At 45.7% G+C, this 24659-nt stretch overlaps 1 protein-coding gene across 4 annotated transcripts in view; it reads left to right on the forward strand.

Moving 5' to 3' along the window:
- TMEM184B (transmembrane protein 184B) overlaps nt 1-17470 on the forward strand; it is an 88796-nt gene extending 71326 nt beyond the window's left edge. For 3 of the 4 annotated variants that reach the window (XM_073549510.1, XM_073549509.1, XM_073549508.1), the window contains exons 6-11: nt 1022-1097; nt 2366-2457; nt 2687-2856; nt 12434-12628; nt 15784-15807; nt 17118-17470. In XM_073549510.1, the coding sequence (XP_073405611.1) occupies nt 1022-1097; nt 2366-2457; nt 2687-2856; nt 12434-12628; nt 15784-15807; nt 17118-17356 (796 nt within the window). In that variant the 3' untranslated portion in view covers nt 17357-17470. The remainder of the gene's footprint in view (nt 1-1021; nt 1098-2365; nt 2458-2686; nt 2857-12433; nt 12629-15783; nt 15808-17117) is intronic. The other variant, XM_073549511.1, reaches the window with a different exon arrangement.
- The last annotated feature ends 7189 nt before the right edge of the window (nt 17471-24659 follow it).

Genomic DNA, 24659 nt, shown 5'->3' on the forward strand with positions numbered 1-24659 from the left:
AAAGAAGGAAGATGAGAAGCTGGAGAAATACCAGGGCCTCAAAGGAGAACTGGAGAAGATGTGGAAGGTGAAGGCAACAGTGATTCCAGTGGTGATAGGAGCACTTGGAGCAGTGACCTCTAAGTTGGAAGAATGGCTGCAACAGATCCCAGGAGCAACATCTGAGTTCTCTGTCCAGAAAAGCGCAATGCTGGGAACAGCTAAGATTCTGCGCAGAACCCTCAAACTCCCAGGCCTCTGGTAGAGGACCCGAGAATGAGAAAGGACACCATAGGATACCTCCAGTGGGGGTGAGAAGGAAGATATATAATATACACACACACAAAATCAAAGCACGATGGCACAAAATTTTTAGCTCAATCTAAAAGAAAGTCTGTGACCTCCAACTCACATACATTTATGAACTGTTCTAATACTGGGCCATACACGTCTTCTAGTTAAACCAAGTGGCATCTTACACACATTTCCCACTCTCGGTAGCATCAAAAGCGCAAGGAAATAATTTTATTTTTAATTTATATAGGTTTGTAAATAGAGATGAGCAAAAATATTCTTATGACCCTGGTCTAACAGCGACGTCAGTGGTTACTGAACCAGAGCCCCACGGACCACCTCCTACTTAAAGGCTTCCACGGCGCCTTCTTTGATTTATTAGTAGGTCCGATGCAACGTCATAAGTACATCATGATGCATAAATTAAATTGTACTGGACCTACTAATCAGATGAAGCATCAGGATTGGCGTCGGATATTAGGAGGTACTCGGGGCTCTGGTCCAGAGGCCACGGACTACTGACTTGGCCATTAGACCAGGGTCTTACGAATCATTTTGCTCAATTCCAGCTTTGAGGAATTCTGAAAGCTTTGATGTGAATTGGATTTCTACAGTCATGTGTGGAAGAGATTTTCGGTTACAGCAAACTTGCCGTGTATGAATATACAGCAAAAATCGCCAGCCACTGATGAGAATGTATACTGTGTGTTGTTTCTGCTTCTTATAGTTTTTCTTCCTCTACCCGCAGGTCCAGTTGTATGTATGGCACTTGCTGTCTTTGGGGGAAGACTTATTCTATAGGTTTTTTACGGTTTTGTAAACAGGTGAGTTCTTGCAGTAGGAGATTGATGAAATTTAGATGTCAATTTAGTGATGTGTGTTTGTCAGGGGTATGAAATTACAGCCCCCCGTGAATAGTCGTCCCACCCCTCTAAAATGCACCAAAATATTTTACATCAAGTTGTGTTCTCAATGATAAAGGTACGCGATGCTGATTCTCTTCTATCAGACATTTGTAAGCATCAGGTTAAGTTCATGAATTAGTAAGAGAACATCTATTTTAAAATGTAAATTATTGTATTGTTTAGAGTATAAGACACATTTTATGGCATTAATCTTATAGTTTGGAGTTGGCTTTCTGTGATCAAGGAGAACACAGACAAAGTCCTTTCCGATCACTGAGAGAACTATGCAGCGCGGCACAGATCTCTCTCCTCTGCCCCACACTGATCAGTCTGATCTGTGCAGGGCAGGGAGCGGAAGCCACCAGAACCTGCACGGATGACCCTTAAGGTTATTTAATCAGTCTAATTGCTATATGGAACTTTTAAAATATGTGTGTTTGTTTTCATGATGTAGCTGAGCTGTGTGTGTGTGATGTAGCTGTGCTGTGTGTGCATGTTGTAGCTCAGTGCAGTACGCGTGGTAGGGGTAGAGCTGAGTGTTCATGTTCTTTGCAGCGTCGTCGTGTACATATTGTGCACGCTGCAAAGCTGTGTGCATAACACACATGCTACAGACTAACCGTAATAGGAATGATAGGACTATTACCTCCCAATTCAGCCCTAGTGCATTAGAATTACCGACATTGACCCTCCACTGTTTTGCTCTGACAAGAAAGTTTTAATTAGTAGGAAATATATTTTTCAGATTTTTTGCTTTCTAAACCAACAAATATGGTACTTATTATTATGTGAACTATATTGAGGGCAGCACGGTGGCTCAGTGGTTAGCACTGCAGCCTTGCAGCGCTGGAGTCTTGGGTTCAAATCCCACCAAGGACAACATCTGCAGGAGTTTGTATGTTCTCCCTGTGTTTGCGTGGATTTCCTCCGGGTACTCCGGTTTCCTCCCACATTCCATAGACATACTGATAGGGAATTTAGATTGTGAGCCCCATCGGGGACAGTGATGATATGTTAGCGCTATATAAAAATAAAGATTATTATTTATTATTATTATTGAGGGGGTGTAAGAATTTGTGATTTGCATAATTACTTTTCTAATAAAGTGACGTTTCTGTATCGTGCAGAATGCAGGCATTTCTAATACATTGATCATTAATATGATACGTAATATTTTATCCTCACAGGCGACCCTGCAGTTCTGTGTGGTTAAACCATTAATGGCAGCAATCACTGTCATACTTCAAGCTTTTGGCAAATATCGGGATGGTGATTTTAAGTAAGTACTGACTGTGCATATTGTGGCTGTGATACGGGGCAGCTTCCCTTTCTGTATCGCGACTTCTATGGAGATATTCCTATCTTGGGAGCTGACGTGAGATCCTGCTCCTTGCAGCCCATATCGTAACTTGTTACATAGTAGCTGTCCTCTGTTCTCTCACTATTGTTGGTAGATGCAGATGTTTGGTGTCTGTGCACATTATAACCCAGCCTTTCTCTCGTTGCAGCGTGGCCAGTGGTTACCTCTACGTGACCATCATTTACAACATCTCGGTCAGCCTGGCGCTCTACGCTCTATTCCTCTTTTACTTTGCCACACGAGAGCTGCTCAGTCCCTATAGCCCGGTGTTAAAGTTCTTCATGGTGAAGTCGGTGATTTTTCTTTCCTTCTGGCAAGGTGCGATTGTTTCTTTAACATGAATATCCGCAAGAGTAGTCTGATAGACATGTGAGCGCCTCTGAGCAGGGGCATAAAACATGGCACCGCACTGTGCAGGTTGACAGATCGGACTGGGTTGTGGAGACTTCTAGGTTTTTAGGTTACAGTTTACTGGTACAGAACATACCAGTAAAAGTTTGTTATTACTGGGGAAGTATTTGCACTTTTTTCCCATAGTACTGTTGTAGTACACTTACATCAACATAGATACTAATGGTGACTGAAGATTAGTTCATCAGAATTGCAAGTCTTGGTATTGTGCCTGCTTTACGGTCACTACAATGTCTAGGAGCCACAATTCAAGCCACACCTATCAATGGCGATCGCATCATTTAGAAAGCTGGGAGAAGGAGGGGGTTCCAACTCCTTTCAGATCGGCGTCATTGTGAGGGCCTGATCATTGTCCTTGGTAACTCGAGGTCATCATGACAACCACCGGGGTCTGCCTGTTACGGCAAGCCTGTTGGACCATGCCATGAGCATGGTCTTAACAGGCTACTGTCAGTGCAGCACTGACAGGAATAATGCATCACAATGCTGGAGCATTACAATGCATTATACCAGCGCCCAGACTTATGGCCACTTGACTAAATGGCCACTTCCGGAACGACCTGATCAATAAAATGATCAAACCAGTTAACCGATCAGTGAGCACCGTAGAAAAAACATTGCAAAAAAAACTGCTTTTTCATCATGCCGGCAAAAAAAAGTGGAATAAAACACAAGAATGCAACTGTAAGTAAAAATGGTATCGCTGAAAACATAATCTTGTCCCGCAAAAAAACAAGCTGCTATACAGCTCCATCAGCGGAAAAATAAAAAAAAAAAGTTATAGCTCTCAGAATAAAGTGATGCAAAAAATGCTTTTTTCGATAAAAAAATTTTTGTGTAAAACCAGCAAAACATTTAAAAAAAACTATATAAATGTGGTATTGCTGTAATCGTACTGTTCCAAATAATAAAGCTGTCTTTTCATTTTTACGACACGGTGAATGGTACAAAAAGCAATTCCTGAATTGCAGGTTTTTGTTCATGCTGCCTTCCAAAAATCGGAATAGAAATCGATCAAAAATTGTTACCGTATGTGCCAGAAAATGGTACCAATAAAAGGTCAACTCTTCCCATGAAAAACCAGCCTTCATATGACTGTGTCAGCAAAAATATAGAAAAATTATAGCTATCCTAAATATGGCGATGCAAAAACTGTTGTTTTTTTTGTTTTTTTCCAAAAAGAAAAACGTCTTGTAATGAGTGACAGCAGCCAAACATAAAAACCCGAAGTAAATCTGGTATTGCTGTAATTGCACCGACCCGAAATTTAGTCACCTAATCACCTATACCAGACGAGAAACGGCGTAAAGAATAAATAAAACCAATTCTTCACCTGCTGTTTTGTTCATTCTGCGTCCTAAAGATCGTAGTAAGGGTCGGCGCACATTTATCCTGCTCTCTACACTGAGCGCTTACATCGGGGTTTCTGTGTAAATCTCTGAAATACGTGATTCAGACGGAACCCCCGGCAGAAGATTCCCTGTGAAAGCTTCAACTCAACCCACAAAAAAAGTCCCCACTCAGGTCCGTCATCTGTGATCAGAAATAAAGGGGCTTTCACATTTCCAGTAGCATAAAGGCTCTGGAAAAGCGCTATGGCTCCTTGCCCCCAAAAGAAATCCAGGAAATTCTGCACTCCCAAATTCAAATGGCGCCCTACCTTCTGACGCCCACAGTGTGCCTAAACCACATTTAGCGTTCACCTAGAGCCCGCCTAATTTACAGGTGCATGTCTCCAAGAGAAAGAGCTGGCCATAAAGTATGAGCACTGCAGTGTTTTGGGCACTACAACATACTGGGCACTACACTGGCAGAAATGCAATTTTCACTATGTAACATTCATTTCTGATTGTTTCTGGAAAACATCCATGGAGTCAAAATTGTCGCTACACCTGCAGACAAATTCCTAGAGGGGTGTAATTTGCAAAATGGGGTCACTTGAGGGTTGTGACTGGGGAATTATGGCACTTAGGAGAACTGTATATGGAGTCCACAAACTATTCTATGATCATTTGTTCTTGAAGAGTCAAATAGCGCTCCGTCCCTTCCAAACCTTGCCTTATGGCTAAAGAGTACTGTACGGCTACATATGTCGCATTGCCACGTTTAGCAGAAATTCTGGGACAAATTTTGTAGCCAGTTTTCCTCATTTCTCAGTGTGAAATGTAAAATTTTAAGGCTAAAACATAATTTTTGTGGTAAAACGTATTCATTTTTTCTTCACTGCCCAATGGTATAAATTTCTGGGACACACCTGTGGTGTCAATGTGATCACTGTACCCCTAGACAAATTCATTGAGAGGTGTAGTTTGTAAAATGGGCTCACTTATGAGGGTTCTACTGTTCTGTTGCGGGAAAAATTGATTTTTTTTCTTTTTCAATGCTCAACGTTTTAAAATTCTGTGAAGCGCCTGTGGGTTCAAAGTGCTCAACACATCTCTAGCTAAGTTCCCTGAGGGGTGTAGTTACCAAAATGGGGCACTTGTGGGGGGTTTCACAGTTTAGGCACATCAGGGATTCTGCAAATGCGACATGGCGTCCGCTATCTCTTCCAGCCAATTTTGCACTCCAAAGTCAAACGGCGCTCCTTCCCTTCTGAGCCCTGCCTTGCACCCAAACAGTAGTTTTTCTCCTTCACCTCATTGGGGGACACAGGTACTGTGGGTGTATGCTACTGCCGCCTGGAGGCTGACACTAAGTGGAAAAAAAAGAGGTTAGCTCCTCCTCCGCCGTATACACCCTCGCCCCGACTGCGGGCGGAAACCAGTTTTTGCTTAGTGTCTGTTGGAGGCACACGTTGGTCTGTCTCAAGACTGACCTTTTTCTTTTTTTTTCTTTTTCCCCATGAAGATAAGACAGGGGCGACGGACCCTATTGAAAGGGTCCAATCTCCCCAAACCAACAACGGGCGAGCACGTGCGAGTGTCCCTCCACGTATCCTCTCCCGCAACGTGGGATATTGTCAGACCACGGAGGTGAGATACGGGCGACGGACCCTATTGAAAGGGTCCGATCTCCCTAAACCAACAACGGGCGAGCACGTGCGAATGTCCCTCCACGTATCCTCTCCCGCACCGTGGGACATGATGCCGGACTTAGCCCTGTCCACCCGAGGGTATTGAAACTCCAGGCTGCACAGAGGCACAAGCGTAGTCCGTGCGGCCCCCACTGCCCCACCAGTGCTAAGACTGCGGTGGGGCAAGGCGGCGGACAGTCCCTCTCCTCACCCCTTGAAGGGGTTAGATGGAGCTAGGGTGCCTGCCCTGCACCGTCCTTGTTTCATATGGCCCCCCTCCCCTCTACCTGAGATGGATGGAGGTGGATGGCCAGAGAGGGCTCCTGCAGCTGCACAGGGCTGGAGCCCTTGGCCTCTCCCAGGCAGCAGCAGAGACGGGCGTCCGGCAGCGGCGGGTCCGTTCCCAGCCTTGATTCTAGAGTCCGGCGGTTCGGCCCCCCCGGGCAGATTGTAAAAATCGAGGCCGCGGCTTCAGCCAGCGCTAGGCCGCGGCCCCGCCCCCCATAGCCTGGGCAGACACCGAAAAAATTTAGGCCCCGGCTTCAGGTCGAAGCTAGGCCGCAAAAGGAAGTACCGTCCGGGGGCCTGCCCACAGTGCTGGCGCGCAGATAAAGCGACCCCTCTCACACTTAAGACACAGGACAGGACTGGGGTAAGTGCTGGCCCCACAGAGAGGCTACGCTAACCGAAGCAAAGAGCACCTTCCCCCGGCGGATGCCTGACAGGTACAGCATATCAGGAAAAAGCTAAGACGCATACGTTGTTATACGCTGCATGCATCTCCTGTCGGTCCGTTTTTTCCACGGGCGCAGAGCGAAGTCTGCGAGTCCGAACGCCCTCAGGAACCCTCCCATGTGACCGAGCCCCAGAATGGGCATTATCCCTGTTGCAACCTATGGCGTCACAAGAGGTTTTGAGTCCCTTCGGGCCCCAGATAGGGCCAGGGACAGTGGCTCGCCTGTCTTAGAGGGGTTCTCTACCTCACAGGAGCCTCCGGCCTGCAGGGGCCGCTCTCACTCCATGCAGACCTGGGGGGAAACGAACCCATACGGTGTCTCCCGCTCCATCCGGTGCCTCGGCATCCGTGAGCTCTGCTTCTCGCTTCCCGTCACCGGCAGTTGATAGCGAGCAAGACTCGGACGGGCCCCTTGACCCAGATACGCCGCGTGGTCAGGGAACGGTTGACGGTCTCATAGAAGCTGTCAACCACACTCTGGGGATTGAGGATGATTCCAGTCTGGCTTTGGGCCATAAGGTGTCATTTAAGTGAGTCAAGCGTCCCCATAGAGTATTTTGCACTCACTCGGAATTTGTGGGCATAGTGCAATGACACAAAGAACCGCCGGACAGGCGGTTCTCGGGCCAGAAGGCACTCGAGGTGAAGTATCCTTTTGCCACGAAGCTCCGTAAAGAGTGGACAGAATGCCCAACGGTGGGTCCACCTGTGTCACGCTTGGCTTCAAAAACTACTATCCGTCCACTGATCGTCTCATAGAGAACTTGGCTCGCTCAGTGTTTGAGGCATCAGGATCAGCACTCTCTCCCTCGTTAGCAGCAACGTGGGTAGCCAAGGCCATGGGGTTTTTGGTCAGAATCATGGAAGAGAGCCTTGCAAGACATAGACCTACCAGCTGAAGAATCACAAATCAGATAGCCAGGGCGGGGGAAGACGTGATCAATGCATCTTTAGATGCGGTCAACTGCGCGGCTCTTGCAGACGCAAATGCAATCTCCATTAGGAGAGCGCTATGGTTAAGTACATCGCGGGCTGATTCAGCCTGAATGAAGTCCTTGACAGCGCTACCATACCAGTGTGGCCACTTGTTCGGAGAGATGTTAAATCAGCTCATCTCCGACTCTACAGGGGGCAAGAGCGGTTTTCTTCCTCAACAAAAGGTCAAACCACCGTTCGTCTCAGGCGCGTTTTTGGGCCTTTTGCAACCTCGGGGGGACTATAGCGGCTAATTTCGCCGCATCAGGGTGCCCCAACCAGGATAAGGGACCGACAGGTCTCATATAGAGCCAACCCATTGGGGAGGATGCGAACTAACCAGTTCAGATCGAGGGGATCCAGGTCCCAAAGATCTTCAGCCAAATGAATCGTGGCATTTGACAGGCGGCACCAGCAAGATGGGCGGCCGCCTACTCCGGTTTCACCACGCCTGGCTTAATGTCGCACACGACACATGGATGAGAGAGCTGGTGTCCACAGGGTACAAGATAAAATCTTCTTGGGGGATACCTGACAAATTCTTTCTTCCCCGTCTTCCCAAAGTGAATACCCGGACAAAAGCTCTACTAGGAGCCATCGATTCGCTCAGCCACAACGGAGTCATCATTCTGGTACCGGAAAACGAGAAGACTCGGGACTTCTATTCCAATCTGTTTGCAGTCCCCAAAAAGGATGGGACTGTCAGGCCCATTTTGGATCTAAAGCTCCTGAACAAATTTTGTCAGGATCACACATTTCCGGATGGAGTCCCTCCGTTCAGTCATATCGGCAATGGGGCAGGGAGAGTACTTGAACTTTATCGATATTCAGGACGCCTATCTACACAGCCCCGTTTTCCCTCCTCATCAAAAGTTCCTACGCTTCCCAATCAACGGTCTACATTTTCAGTTTGCAGCTATGCCCTTCGGGCTATCCACTGCCCCAGAGTGTTCACAAGACTCATGGCAGTCCCCATGGCCATCCTGCATTCCTGGGGCATAGTCGTATTCCCCTACTTAGACGACCTCTTAGTCAGGGACCCTTTAAGGCGGGCATGCGAGAAAAGCGTCAGCATCATGCTAGATATTCCCACTCGCTTAGGATGGTTGATCAATGTAAAGAAGTCATCCCTTGTTCCAGCGCAGAGAATGACCTTTTTAGGGATGACCTTCGACACTTGCCGAGGGTTGGTAATTCTCGCTCGAGACAAGGCCCTAGCCCTCCGGCAGGGATTGCGGGTACTGCGCCAACCAGTCCCTCACATCATCCGTTTCTGCATAAGAATTCTAGGAAAAATGGTGGCGGCGATGGAAGCGATCCCGTTCGCCCAGTACTATCTTCGCCCCCTGCAGCATGCCCTCCTGTCATCCTGGGACAAGAACCCATTCACACTCGATCATCGGTGCCGGTTGTCCTCTCAGGTTAGACAGTCACTAGAGTGGTGGACGATCAGTTCCTCCCTTCAGGGGAAACCCTTTCCCCCAGATCAGTGGCTGGTGGTCACAACAGACGCCAGCCTCCTCGGCTGGGGGAGCGTTTTTTCACCAGCACACGACCCAGGGGCAGTGGTCACCGCAGAAGGCACGTCTCCCGATCAACTCGTTGGAGATACGGGCGATCCGACTGACTCTGCAACGGTTTCATCACCATTCTAGCAGGCCGCCCCGTCCGGATTCACTCAGATGACGCCACTGCGGTGGCTTACATAAATCACCATGGGGGCACCCGCAGCAGGGTATCCATGCGCGAGGTACGGCACGTGCTTTGCTGGGCCGAGGGGAACTGCTCGGTGATATCGACAGTCCTCATCCCGGGGGTTGAGAATGGGGCGGCAGACATCCTCAGCCGGCAGGGGCTTGCATCCGGGGAATGGTCGCTACACCCGGAGGTTTTTCAGCAGATTTACCAATGGTGAGGAACCCCGGATGTGGATCTGATGGCCTCCAGGGTGAACGCTAAGGTGTCCGTATTTGTCGCTCGGCCCCGGGACCCGCAGGCAATCGCCGTGGATGCGCTGGTTCTGCTATGGAATCAGTTTCGCCTCCCATACCTATTTCCCCCGCTCCCACTACTTCCGAGGGTTATCAAGAAGATCAAGGCAGAAGGGGTGCCAGTGATTCTGCTGCCCCCAGACTGACTTTGTTGGGCGTGGTACGCAGATCTAGTGCAGCTGCTCGTCGACGTGCCATGATGACTGCCAGAGCGCCCAGATCAACTTTCTTAGGGGCGATCTGCCCGAACTTAGGGGCCCTGGGTTTGATGTGGCTGTTGAATCTTAGATTCGGACTCAGGCGGGGTTTGGGCGCAAAGTGATCGCTACAATGGTTAGCACCCGGAAGCCTGCCTCGGCATGAAGTTACCACCAAACCTGGAAAGTTTTTCTTTGCATGGTGCCGACACCGCGGTTATTCTCCACTGAGATTCTCTGTCCCTAACATCTTAGTTTTTGTGCCAGTCTGGCCCAGACTCAGGCTTAGCCCCCAGTTCTCTCAAGAGACAGTTATCGGCTTTATCCGTCCTTTTTCAGCGCAGGATTGCTACCAACCTGCAGGTAAAGACTTTCATCCGGGGGGTCTCCCACTTGGTACCTACCTATAAGGCACCTATGGACACCTAGGACCTTAACCCGGTCCTAAGTGTTCTGCAGGAAGCTCCATTTGAGCCGCTTCAGGATGTCTCTTTGTCATACCTTTCCTGGAAGGTAGTGTTCCTGGGAGCTATAACATCAATCAGGCGGGTCTCTGAGCTGGCAGCACTAGCTTGTTGAGCCCCGTTTCTGACCTTTCGCAAGGACAAGGTGGTTCTTAGACCAGCTCCTCCTTTTTTTGCCAAAAGTCGTTTCCTCGTTTCACATTAATGAGGATATTGTCTTGCCCTCTTTTTGTCCAGTACCGGTACACCGTGTGGAAAAGGTCCTGCATACGTTAGACCTGATGAGAGCACTCAGGAGGTACATGTCGCGGACGGCACCCTTTCGTCAGTCAGACGCGCTGTTCGTGCTCCCTGAAGGTCGCAGAAAGGGACTTGCTGCCTCAAAATTGACCATAGCCAGATGGATTCGTTTGGCTATTGAGGAGTCCTACCGCAGAAGAAGAGCGCCGATTCCAGCAGGGATCAGAGCACACTCTACTTGGGCAGTGGGCGCTTCGGCGCAACAGGTTTGCAAGGCAGCAAGCTGGTCCAGCCTGCACGCGTTTACTAAACATTGCAATATCCATACTCAGGCTTCACCAGATGCGAACCTGGCTAGAAGGATTCTCCAAGCAGCGGTGGCGCACCTTTAGACAGGAGGTGCATGTACAGTAGCTTGTATCGGTGAGTCAACTTCCCACCCAGGGACTACTTTAGGACGTCCCACAGTACCTGTGTCCCCCAATGAGGCAAAGGAGAAACATGGATTTTTGTGATAACTCACCGTAAAATTCTTTTCTCCGAGATGCTCATTGGGGGACACAGCACCCACCGTGATAGCCAAGTTGGCTTCTGTTTATTTAAGTAATATGCTCTCTGAGATTAGGATGGTTATTTTCTAGACAGGTTGTTACCTGCATTGAGGTTGATGTCTAATTTTTGTTTGATCTCCTACTGCTTTTGTACCAAACAGGTTTCCGCCCGCAAGCGGGGCAAGTGTGTATACGGCGGAGGAGGAGCTAGCCTCTTTTTTTTCACTTAGTGTCAGCCTCCAGGCGGCAGTAGCATACACCCACAGTACCTGTGTCCCCCCAATGAGCGTCTCGGAGAAAAGGATTTTATGGTGAGTTATCACAAAAATCCATGTTTCTCCACATGTGGGGTATCTGCGTGCTCAGGAGAAATTGGAAAAGAAACTGTGTCGTCCATTTTCTCCTGTTACCCTTGTGAAAATACAAAATGTGAGGCTAAATCAACATTTTTGTGGGAAAAAGTAAAATTTTATTTTTTTTTCCTTCTATATTGGTTTAATCCTGTAAAGCACCAGAAAGGTTTATAAACTTTTTGAATGTGGCTTTGAGCACCTTTAGGGGTGCAGTTTTTAGAATGGTGTCACTTTGGGGTATTTTCTGTCATGTAGCACCTCTAAAGTGACTTCAAATGTGATGTGGTCCCTAAAAAAAATTGTTCTGTAAATTTTGTTGGAAAAATGAGAAATTGCTGGTCAACTTTTAGCCCATATAACTTCCTAACAAAATAAAATTGTTTAAAAATATGCTGATGATGTAAAGTAGACATATGGGAAATGTTATTTATTAAATATTTTGTGTGATAATGACTCTAGTTTAAGGGCATAGAAATTAAAAGTTTGAAAATTGCAAAATTTTTGCCAAAATTCCGACATTTTTACAAATACACATCAAAAAATATCCTAAATTTACCAATAACATGAAGAACAATGTGTCACAAATAAACAATCTCTGAATCAGTGGGATACATTGAAGCACGTAAAGTAACATTGGTCAGAATTGTAAAATTTGGCCTGGTCATAGGGTTGAAAACAGGTTTGGGGGCTTAATGGGTGAAATCTGGTGAAAATGTGAAACTTTTTCACAAGATAAATGACTGTGGAATAAATGAGCAAATCCTCTTTTACAAGCTAATATTTTCTGCTGCTGGTAGATGAATATATGTTAATTGCTAATTAATATTGATAATGTGTTAATTGCTGCTGATCTGCTGGGGTCTTCTAGATTGTGGGAACAGGCCGATCCTGTACCCCGCGCTCTTCAGCCCATCCCAGTGACTGGTTACTTCGTATTGATGGTTTTGCTTCCATCCTGCAGGCATGCTTTTGGCTATACTTGAAAAATGTGGAGCCATTCCAAAAATCCATTCAGCCGAGGTTACCGTGGGTGAGGGCACGGTGGCTGCTGGGTACCAGAACTTCATCATCTGTGTGGAGATGTTCTTTGCAGCCATAGCTCTGCGCTATGCGTTTACTTACAAAGTATATCTAGACAAGCGGCTGGATGCCCAAGGTGAGTGCTGACATTGCTCACTTCCATGAATCCTATACACGTACAGTGCTGTGGAGAAATGTTCTGTAAAGTAGAAATGTTTACAGAAATAGAAGAGTTTAATAGTTTATTTTTATCAATTAACAAAATGCAAAATGAATGAACAAAAGAAAAATTCCATCCATGTTTGGTGTGACCGTCCTTTACCATCAACACGGCAGCATCAGTTCTTCTAGGGATACTTGCACGGGTTTTGTAGGTATATTTGCTGTAGCAGAAGACAGTTTTTGTTAAAGGGCTGGAGAGTGGTACAATGAGTGTCTGCAGTTAACAGTGAAGCATGGTGGAGGATCTTTGCAAGTTTGGGGCTTCTTTTCAGCAAATGGAGATGGGTGTTTGGTCAGGATTAATGCTGAGAAATACAGGTAGATACTTATTAGTCATTCACATACCACCATCAGGGAGGCGTCTGGCTTTGAATTTATTCTGCAGCCGGACAATGACCCCCAAACGTACAGCCAATGTCATTAAGGACTATCTACATCATAAAGTATAAGGAGTCCTGGAAGTGATGATACGGCCCCCACTCAGCGTTCTCATCCATCCTGTGTGGGATTACAGAAAGAGGCATAGGGATTTGCATGAGCGAAATCCACAGAAGATCTGTGGTTCTCCAAGATGTTTGGAACAACCACCCTGCCGAGATCCTTCAACTATGTGCAAGTACCTAACAGAATTTATGGCTTCTGAAGGCAAAAGATGTCCACAACAATATTGATGTAATTTAGATTTCTCTTTTCATTCACTTTGCATTTGGTTAAGTCATAAAAATAAACTATTAATGCACTAAAAGTTAACAAAAGCTCAGATAGGGCATTAACCAGATAACGCGTTTTTTGTGCTTAACTTGTGGTGTTGTGAGTCCCAGCATTTAGAGCTCAACCAACAATGATCCGTTTGTTGGAAAAACCTTCATATCTACCCCCAAAATGGTATAGATTATAAATCTGCTCTCGCCATGCTAAAAATTAGCCCTCCTGTAGCTTCATCAACGGAAAAATAACTGTCTTAAAAATGCCAATGGAAACCAATAATTCTTTTTTTTTTCTTATATACAAACCTTTTGAATTTTTTTTTCTCCGCTTAAATAATAAAAAATATCTGTAAGTTTGGTAGCGCTGCAACCGTACAGAGCTGGAGAATCCTGTCTCCAGGTTATTTTTACTACATAATATTCGTCGTAAAAGCAAGACACAATAAAACTTTGCAGAATTGCAGTTTTTGTTTCTAGTTATAGATTTGCCACATTTCCCTTTCCAGCAGTTCTGTGTAATGGAGGCATTCTGCCACCTTGTGGTTGTCATGGGAGTGATATGCCTTTTTTTTTTTACTACATTACTTTGCAGTCAAATAAAAAAATAAATATATTTTAAAGGGAATCTGTCACCCCTTTTTTCGAATATGAGCTACCGACATCAGAGGCTTATCTACAGCATTCTGTAATGCTGTAGATTAGCCCCTGATGCAACCTGAAAGATAAGAATAACTAGTTAATTATACTCCCCTGGGGGGGCGGTCCGGTCTTGTTCCGATGGGTGTCGTGGTCCGGCACCTCCCTTCTTCTTACGATGCCGTCCTCTTCTTCACTTCCTGGCGTGGCTCCGGCGCACTGCTCTGCCCTGTTGAGGACAGAGCAGAATACTGCAGTGTGCCAGACCTCTCCCGGCACCTGCGCACTGCAGGACTCTGCTCTGCCCTCAACAGGGCAGAGCAGTGCGCCGGAGCCACGACAGGAAGGAAAGAAGAGGACGGCATCATATGAAGATGGGAGGCACTGGACAGCAACACCTATCGGACTGGACCGAACGCCGGGGTGAGTATAATCTAAGGGGTCCTTCACACATAGCAATATCGTTAGCAAGATCCCTGAAACGTCACAGATTTTGTGACGCAACAGCGACCTCGCCATCGATCTCGCTACATGTGACACATAGCGGCGACCGGCCCCCGGCTGCGATATCGCTGATCGTGCTCGAATGTCCTAGGCCATTTTTTGATCTCTGTGTTTCACGCCATAACAACGACGAGAGACCTCGTTGGCGACTCAGAACTTAGGGACGCAGGCGTGATTTTGCTTTGTCTTTTCAATGCCCCCTCAGCTCCGATTGGTGGTCTCAAATTAGGATTTTGTAGCGTTTCCTTTTCTAGGTCAGCTATCAATTATATGCAGTCATAACATTTAACATGTACAGTTATAATAATCGCGTGTCCCCGTGTCAGTGACTGTGGATCCACGAATAAATAGTGCACTAGCGACTCAGACAGAGATGCTGAAGCAAACCACGTAGTGATAGCGCAGCGGGGCGTGGAAAAGGCAACGCTGAAGCACGCCTATGGAGGTCTGAGTCGTCAGAATAGCTGCTGTGTGACAGGGTCCCAACGACCGCCGAGGTCGTTATACGGATCGCTGTATCATTGCTGCGTCGATGAGTAGATCTGCCTGTTTGACAGCTGCCTAGCGACCATGTAGCGACGCACCAGTGATCCTTACCAGGTCGTATCGTTGTTGGGATCGCTGGAGCGTCGCTATGTGTAACGGGACCCTAGCTCGTTTTTCTTATCTTTCAGGTTACATCGGGGGCTTATCTACAGCATTACAGAATGCTGTAGGTAAGCTCCTGATGTTGGTGCCGGCAGCTCATATTTGAAAAAAGGGTGACAGATTCCCTTTAAATTCTGTAAGAGATAAAGCAATAAAAGCTCCATTGTTCAGATGCGACAATTCTTTCTTTCAAACAAAAAGTTTTTTGTTTGTTTTTTTATGTTAGCTCTACATTGCTAAGTCAGCACTTGTGTGAATCAAGGGGGAGGGGAACTTTCTCAGCAGCTTCTGGTAATGTTAATTCCAGGGAAGTGTGTGTTGCGTGCAGTGTGTATTTGTGCCCGGACGCACCACCGTGATTTTGGAGAAGTGCTGACTTATCTCGGTGAGCAGACGGCTCGGGTGGGGAGAACATGAGCTGGTTAGGATCCAGGCAGTTTGCTTGTGTGACTCGTGAATATTGGCGCTTTCCACGATGCCCGCTGTATTCTTCCTCTGCGATCTCTGTATTATAACCTCTGTGTTTCTTGATCCTGTCCTTTCTCTTTTGTTTCCCCTTGCTTTTGCCCTGCAGCCGTCCCAACGTACGGTCCATACGGTAGGTACAGCTCTGTCTGCTGCATTATTTTTTTTTTTCATCTTTATACATCTATTTTATATACTACTTCTTTTCCTTCTTCCTTTCTAAGCTATGATTATCAAAAAGTGAACTACCACATTTATTACCGTGTCTAATACTGGATTCTATTTTTTAGTCGAGCTTTACACCACCTCTTGGTTACTTAGCTCACACGTCCGTATTTCAGGAACATGTGCCATCCGTTTTTTCCATGGATAATACACGTACCCATTATAGTCTATGGTGCTGCACACATGTCCGCGTGTCTGTGCAAACCCCCTGGAGACATGTCCCTTTTTTTCCAGTATCCCTGATGAAACGAGCCAATACAAGGATAAGGGTCCGTGTAAAACGCGTACAGCACAAGGGTGGCATCCGTGTACCGTCTGTGTGCCATTCGTTTCTGGCTGACCTCGCTGCTGCTGGAAAAGTAGTCATAACACGTCTCTTTACCAGCATGGAGTCCCGTTAGGTGGGAAACGAGGAGATTTGGATCTTCAGATAAGGTTTTTATTAATACCAAAGCGTTTTGGCACCAGACCTGCACCTTTCTCTAGGTAAAAGAACAAAACAAATGTGATGTTTAGTTGTTTTTTTTTTTGTTTTTTTTTAAGCTTTTAAGGCGCCAAAACGCATTGATAGTAATAACCTTATCTGAAGATCCAAGGCTCCTCATTTCCCGCAGCACAGCCCACCTAATGTGACTCTCCATTCTGGTAAAGAGGCGTTGAATGACTATTTTTCCAACAGCAGCATTGTCAGCTAGAAACACTATCTCTTTATACTCGTCAATTAAAATGCAATTATGCGGGACAGGTATGCCAGTTTTTTGTCTTTTTTTTTTGCTCATTGCTCCACTGTTTTGTAAAATTTGACCTACAAGCATAGCTTTCTGCATGGTGAACCTGCTGATAGATGTAGAATGCACTTCAACACTGGGGGGTGAGGAGCGCTGATAACATCCGGGACGTGGGCAGGACACTTGTTTGCAATGCACCTGTCCTTGTAGGCACGGGACATGAGTGCCGCTCACACCATGATGCAAAAGTGAGCGGCACCGGAGCTGCCCTGTATGGGTTTTCTCATGTCTGTATGGCATGTCCTCTCTGCCTATTCCAGGCAGTCCCATAATCAGCCATTACAGTCAGTGGTTGTCCATGTAGTTGCCCAGAATGAAGTGGATCTGGCAGAGGATGCAGTATGTAGGATGTGTCTGCTATGCATTGGTTGTACATAATTGTATTTTTCCCTTCCGCTTCCTATCTGAAACCGTATCTTTTGCTTCTCAGGCCGCTGCGCCCCCATGAAGAGCATCTCAAGTAGTTTGAAGGAAACCATGAATCCTCATGACATTGTCCAGGACGCCATCCACAACTTCTCACCAGCCTACCAGCAGTACACGCAGCAGTCCACCTTGGAGCAGGGCACGAGCTGGCGCAATGGACAAATAATCTCCCGCTCTCAGAGTCTGTCGGGGGCTCGCGACACAGAGAAGACCTTACTGTTGAGCTCCGATGATGAATTCTGATCTGCAGGAAGAGACAGCCTGACTGGCTAACCTCTAGGGGCGAGGACTTGGCTGCAAGGGTCTGTTCCGATCTGGGGCTTACTCTCCCAAATAAATGTGCTGCCTTTTACTATAGATGAGTCCAGGGAATTCTGGTAAGATCAGGGTAGAATTGGGTTGTTGCAGGTTGCGATCTGAGTTTTGGATCAGTGAAGGGTGTGATGTCTCCTGCTGCCAATTTCCGATTTTTTTTTTATAAGTATGTGTAAGGGCCTGAACCATATTATTGCTGGAGCTAGCTGATGGTGTCTTCTGCGTTCTCCAACCTTACTACGGACGCAGCGTGCTTGGACCCTGATCATCTCTGTCTGAGGCTGAATCAGTCATTATAGGCAAAGGACCTCCTGTAGCATCCATCGCTCCCATGGAAGTCTATGGAAAGGTCAGCGTAGCTCTGGAAACCTTCCAGACGTAAGCGCCAAGGGATGGATCGCAACCTGCAACAAGTCTAGAAAGTGCGTCCCACTTCTCCTCATCCAGCTCCACTGAGGCAGCTCTGTGGCCCCATCAGACACACGGACTATTCTGTCCTGTTATTTCCCAACTCCTGTGACGGTTTAACTCCTCCGTTGCATAGTAATGATGATTTCAGCACTTTTTTTTTCTTCAAAAAATTGCCCAAAAATACTGCTGTCTAGGAAGTTCACTGGGGTCACTTATTTTACATCCTTGGTGATCGTCCTTTGGTTACACTTCCAACTTCCCTTTGTCATATGAATAATCCAAGGGGGTTTCCAGTTTTGGCAAACCATGCTGATCTGTTGTATAACGGATGTTTTCTGTGGTTTTGTCATGTACTTTTTATATGAAAATATGTTTATATAATGTATGAAAGGTCTCCGCTCGGATCTGACCGTCCTGGTCATATGATGGACACATGGCTCGTTATAGTCTGATCTGTGCGTCACATGATTAGGACAGAGTGTCAACCAATGACAGCTCCTAGTCGGTGACCACAAGCAACACACGTGAAAATCAGGGAAGGAATTAACACACAAAGAACTCAGGGCTGTGGAGTGATTAAAGGGGTATTCCCATCTCAACGATCCTATCACCATATGTAGTAGGTGTAATAATATTAGCAAATACCTCCAATTAGAAATGTAGTATAGTTCTTCTGATTCACTATGTTGTTTACCCCATGTGCAGGGCATTAATTGCAGTAACTTGTGTACCTATGGTTATGACCACTAAAAGCTAAGGCTGTATGCACACGCTGCGGATTTTGCTGCGGTTCCGGCCGCTGCGGACCCGCAGCAGTTTTTGCTGCGGTGTACAGTACCATGATTCCCTATGGGAATCAAAAACCGCAGTGCAGACGGTGCGGAATTTTCCGCGCGGATTATCTGCGGTTTTCAATCCGCAGAAAGAATTGACATGTCATTTCTTTCTGCGGATTCTCCTGCGGTTTGCCATCTCCTCCATTGAGGAGATGAAAAACCGCAGGGCAAAACCGCAGAGCAATCCGCAGGTAAAACCGCAGGTCTTTTGACCTGCGGTTTCACCTGCAGATTTTACAAAATCCGCGCGGATGAATCCGCACATAATCCGCAGCGTGTGCACACAGCCTAACTGTCCCTACGAGTGGTCGTAACCATAGATACCTAAGCTACTGTAATGCCCTGCACATCTGGTAGGAGACATAGCTAATTAAAAGAACTACACTACATTTCTAATAGGAGGTACTGGTATTTGCTAATATTATTACATGTTTGGATAGAATTTTGGAGATGGAAAACTAAACAATATTAATAAGGGAAACTATATATATATATATATATATATATATATATATATATATATATATATATATATATATATATATATATATTTTTAAAGTTGTGGTTCGTTGGTACTATCTGCTTCAACACAGCCTCCAAACAAACACTGACTCTACAGCCCCGATGTGAAGGATGTGTTCCTTATCTATTGATTTACTCTTTATCTTCAGAAGCTGGACTATATCCCCATTATGGCTCGTTCAGAAGAGCGTATTATACGGACGCGTGCTGTATTTTGTAGAAATCGGACGGCACACTGACTGCACAGTCAGTCAATAAGGCTGTTCAGGTGATAGGTGAAAAAAAACACAGCATGAACTATTCTCTTCTGTATCCCCGATGAGGCTCGCCTAGTCAAGTCTTTGGGTGCGCAAGATAAATTAGATGTCATGATCATCGTCCTTGCGTCATCCAATGCTTACAGATGTATTGCAGTTACTAGCACAGGAAACTGTATCTGATCATGTGCATGTAAAATGTTGATGCCGAAAAGCAGATGTCACATAGATGGAATAAGGATGAAAATAGTCTGTTTTCTGGATGATTTTTCATACGCTCGTGTGACCCCGGACTTAAAGGTGTATTGTAATCTCTAAAATCCAATCCCAATATGTAGTAGGTATAATAATATTGGCAAATACCTCCAATTAGAAATGTATAGTTCTTCTGATTAGGTATGTTGTTATCCCCTTGTGCAGTGCATTGCAGCAGCTGAGGCGTCCATGATTACCGGCACTCAGAGAGTGACAGCTGTTAGTGGTCATAAGCTACTACAATGCCCTGCACATGGGGTAAGTGACATTGCAAATCAGAAGAAATACCTGCAATTCTAATTGGAGGTATTTGCCAATATTATAATTATTACACTTGCTACATATTGGGACAGGGTCTTTGAGATGGGAATACCCATTTAAAGACTGTTCAGGCCTAAACTGCTCTTTAGTAATTGCCAGAACACAGAGAGAGAAGTGGTAACACAGAGAGAGAAGTGGTAGACAGGAAGTGGAGCTAATTTATGGCTGACCGATGAAGAGGTTTGCAGTGTTCACGTTTGCAAAAATGTTCTGGTGGTTGACTGCGAGGAGTACTGACATTGCTGGACCAGAGCCATTGCAGGAGGCGAGGATACAGTATTGGGGGGCCTGAATGGATTTTATGCTGAGGTTGTCCCATAGTGGACTGGCCCTTTAAGCTGACAGATGTGCTTTACACAAAGCAGCATATAAATGATCACATTTAGGCTGGGGTCACACATTGCGGGAATAAATCGTAAAGCAGGGGAAAAAAAAAAGTTTTTTACCCGGGCTTTGTGTTGTCCATACGCCGCTATAAAGCACCTATGGTTGTGCTCCATGTGCTGTTTTTTCTGTTTTTATAGACCTTAATACAAATAAGTGTTGATCGTCCTGTGATCAGAACCCATCAAGGCACCAATTTGGCATCGGCGCGAGGCTGTCAGTTTTCGATTTTACGCTTTAAAGTTCGGGTCATAAAGTAGATTTGTACCGTTAAAGGAGTTACTTGTCTGCCCCTTGGAGCTGGGGAGATGCCTACATAGACTTTCTAAGACCTGCACCCCTGTAACATACTAGCCCTTCTCAATGGGCACCATTATCTGCCATATTGGACAAATGCTGGAATAGTGGGACCACACAAGGTATTAGAGTCCATAGGTCCATAACTGAGGCACAACCTACAGTCAGGCTGTCTTCCTTCATCTTCCATTTGCTTTTCTGTGTTTAGAAAATATTTATATTTATTAAAAAGTGGCGAACAGACATAAATTGCCCATTATGCCCTTTCGCTTGTCCCCTGTTATATTTCCCTTCCACCGGCGGGGGGCAGCCCTTGTCCGCTCTGGCGGCGGAGGAAATAAAACAGGTATATTTTTATAAATATTTGTAGATATTATTTTCTCTACCGCGTTGCAGTGATGAGTGATACTAATCGTTCGGATTTCTGTGGTCACTGCAGACATGTAACCTTCCTATACACTTGTCGGTGCTGGATGTGGGGAGTCGGTGAGCTGTTTGCAGAGAAGGAGGGAATGGTCGTACGCACCTCAGGACTTTTGTATCCTAGAAAAACATTATGTAGAACACTATCCCTTTTTAAAAGTAGAGAAATTGTGAAAACTGCTTGGATCAAGAGGTCCTTCAAAGATCCTATTTAGGTGCAATATCGTATGTATGTCGGGTTTGGGAGATGTCAACGATTGTGTGGAGTTTTATTTTTTTTGTGTTTCTTTAAAAAATAAAAAAATTGTTAATGGAAAATGTTTGGTGAATTACTTAAACTATTTACTTGGTCTTTAATTCTGACACGATGGGTAAATTGCTGTTCAGGGATTTTCTGCAAATACTCATATGGGGAGACCTACTGAAATCTTCTTTTCTAATAAAAGATGAAAGTTTCTAAGCAGCAGCTCTCCAAGATTCCGAGGCCTTTCCAAGATCCCCGAGGCCTTTCCAAGATCCCCGAGGCCTTTCCAAGATTCCGAGGCCTTTTCAAGATTCCGAGGCCTTTTCAAGATTCCGAGGCCTTTCCAAGATCCCCGAGGCCTTTCCAAGATTCCGAGGCCTTTCCAAGATTCCGAGGCCTTTCCAAGATTCCGAGGCCTTTCCAAGATTCCGAGGCCTTTCCAAGATTCCGAGGCCTTTCCAAGATTCCGAGGCCTTTCCAAGATTCCGAGGCCTTTCCAAGATTCCGAGGCCTTTCCAAGATTCCGAGGCCTTTCCAAGATTCCGAGGCCTTTCCAAGATTCCGAGGCCTTTCCAAGATTCCGAGGCCTTTCCAAGATTCCGAGGCCTTTCCAAGATTCCGAGGCCTTTCCAAGATTCCGAGGCCTTTCCAAGATTCCGAGGCCTTTCCAAGATTCCGAGGCCTTTCCAAGATTCCGAGGCCTTTCCAAGATTCCGAGGCCTTTCCAAGATTCCGAGGCCTTTCCAAGATTCCGAGGCCTTTCCAAGATTCCGAGGCCTTTCCAAGATTCCGAGGCCTTTCCAAGATTCCGAGGCCTTTCCAAGATTCCGAGGCCTTTCCCAAGATCTGAGACCTCTATAATAGTAGACGCAATGAATTTAATAGAAATAGATGTCCTACTTTATTTGCAATGCACAATGTGTGTATATATATCTATATATATATATCATCAGGACGGTAATCCTTACATCCAAGAGATTTTGGATTGAGACCCGTTGGCAATTGATATGGCCAGAGGAGGCTCTGGACCTCAACACAGAGGCAGTCAGCAGAGTATAGATGGGCTGCAGGGAGGGTTTATAGGGATCTCATTGACAGGTCAAGATGAATAAGGAGCTTGGTGTTTCTTCAGTATCAGGGCTGGAACATAACTGACCACTAGTGATGAGCGAGTATACTCATTGCTCGGGTTTTCCCGAGCATGCTCGGGTGTCCTCCAAGTATTTTAGTGTGCTTGGAGATTTAGTTGGTATCGAAGTAGCTGCATGATTTGTGGCTGCTGGACAGGCTGAATACATGTGAGGAATGCCTGTTGGGGAATTCCAGCATGTATTCAGCCTGTCTACAAGTCTCAAATGGAGCCAAGACGACGAAATCTAAATCTCCGAGCACGCCAAAATACAGAGGACACCCGAGCAACGATGCTACTCGTCCATCACTACTGACCACCTATAATGTTTCCAGACGGTGATTGTTGACTTCAAAGTTAAAGCACATTTGACTGCTGCAGCCAATCACTGGGCTTTAGTCTAAGTGTGCATTTAGCCTAAGAGTAAGGGAGGACTAAGGGTGAAGAGAAAGTGAACCCATTGGAAATACCTACAATTCTGCATTTAATTACTGAAAAAATCTGGCCGGATATCAATCACCATTATAGGAAAACTCCAACTACAGTAGTAGAAGTCATGTCTTTTAGCACATCGCATCGAGGAAGTGTTCACCGTGCAGGGAGAAAATGTGTTAATATCCAATAAGTGCTCCTTCCCACCTGCTTGTTTTTGCTCAATCTCCACCCCTCTCTTCTTTGATTGACAGCTCCGCCTTCATAGAGCCAGAGAAGGACGGAGATAGATGGAAGTAGATGTAAAGGTGCAAATAAATGTTCGGCCCCACCATGAAGCACAGAGCGCCTGTGCTTGAACAAACATTCTGTGCTGACAGTCCTTTTAACACTAGAGAAGAATCACAATAAGATAGAATAAGGAGAGAATATTTGTCCCCTTCAGGTGGTGGTCTCGCTGTTCCTCTCCAGCGCTCTTGTTGTCACTTTCATTTTCACCAAAGCAGTTGAGATTGATTCACAATTGATTTGTATGCTCCGAACTTGGAAAGATTGATATTTCTGAAAGGGAAGCTAACATCAGAAAGTGACCTATGTTTAATTTTTGTGTGTGTGTTTTTTTTTATCTTCATATCACAATCTGCATGAAAAATAGAAATCTTGTACTTTTCACATCAGATTTTTTGATGTTATGGTGTTTCAGTTTTCAAAATAGTGAGAAGCACCAGTCAGGTCAAAAACTTCACTTATGTATAACATGGACCCTTACAGCAATTTATAGATATGAGTTAAAAGCTAAACCTTTAATAAAGCCTAAATGTAAGACAACACAACCACACAATATAACAACCGTGTCACCTACTGCACCCTACAATGGGGTCCTGATATCACAACCTGCCTATGTGGCACCCTAAACATGATCGAGGTTGGTGCCCCCTTTCCACAGCGGCTGTACCCTATAACTCCTAGATAGCCCTGAATACGTGCCACATATAGTCAATCAATTATTCAAAAGAGGAGAGTATAGGGGTTGCCAATTAGGTACTTGGGTAGGCAACAATAGAAAAAGTGCAAAAAAGACAAGACAATAAAGTGACATGTGCAATTGGAGTACCTAACTATCTGTTCCCTGCATCTATACACCTTCCTGTCAGCAGAGGTTGGCACCCTACTGGTCAGCGGAATGGCGCTCGCTCCACGACAGCTTACCCTAAAATGCCCTGATATGGCTATTGATGAAACAATAGGGTAACAAAACAATGGTTTTGGAAGGCAACATCATACAAATAATCCATAATGCAACAATATACAAAACTTGTTGATAACAAATAGAGGGGTACTCAGATTTTGATGATGGATAAGCAAAAACCTCAACGCGTTTCTCCTAACAGGATCATCAGGAGGTGGATAGATGCTGTGTGGAAGAATGACCAAACACCCCCTATATATAGACACAGCAACCAATCAATCAATAGCGCCCACTTCCTGCATACCATAGAGGTCACAATAGATTTAAAACAATAGATTTAAAACAGACCTCATACTGCAGGGTACACACCGACTTGTGCTCTATCAACCAGAGCAAGTCCCTCCTAATTGGCCAATAAGTCCATCACTCAATCTCATAATGAATAATCCAGAGGGATGATGCCGCCATTCCTCTAGCGCCAAGCATGCATTCCACCTCAAACACACCTGCACATCAGCTGATGTTACTCCC

The sequence above is a fragment of the Dendrobates tinctorius genome, unplaced genomic scaffold (genome assembly GCF_039654945.1).
Source record: "Dendrobates tinctorius isolate UK_male_01 unplaced genomic scaffold, ASM3965494v1 ptg000159l, whole genome shotgun sequence".
In the NCBI taxonomy this organism is placed as follows: domain Eukaryota; kingdom Metazoa; phylum Chordata; class Amphibia; order Anura; family Dendrobatidae; genus Dendrobates; species Dendrobates tinctorius.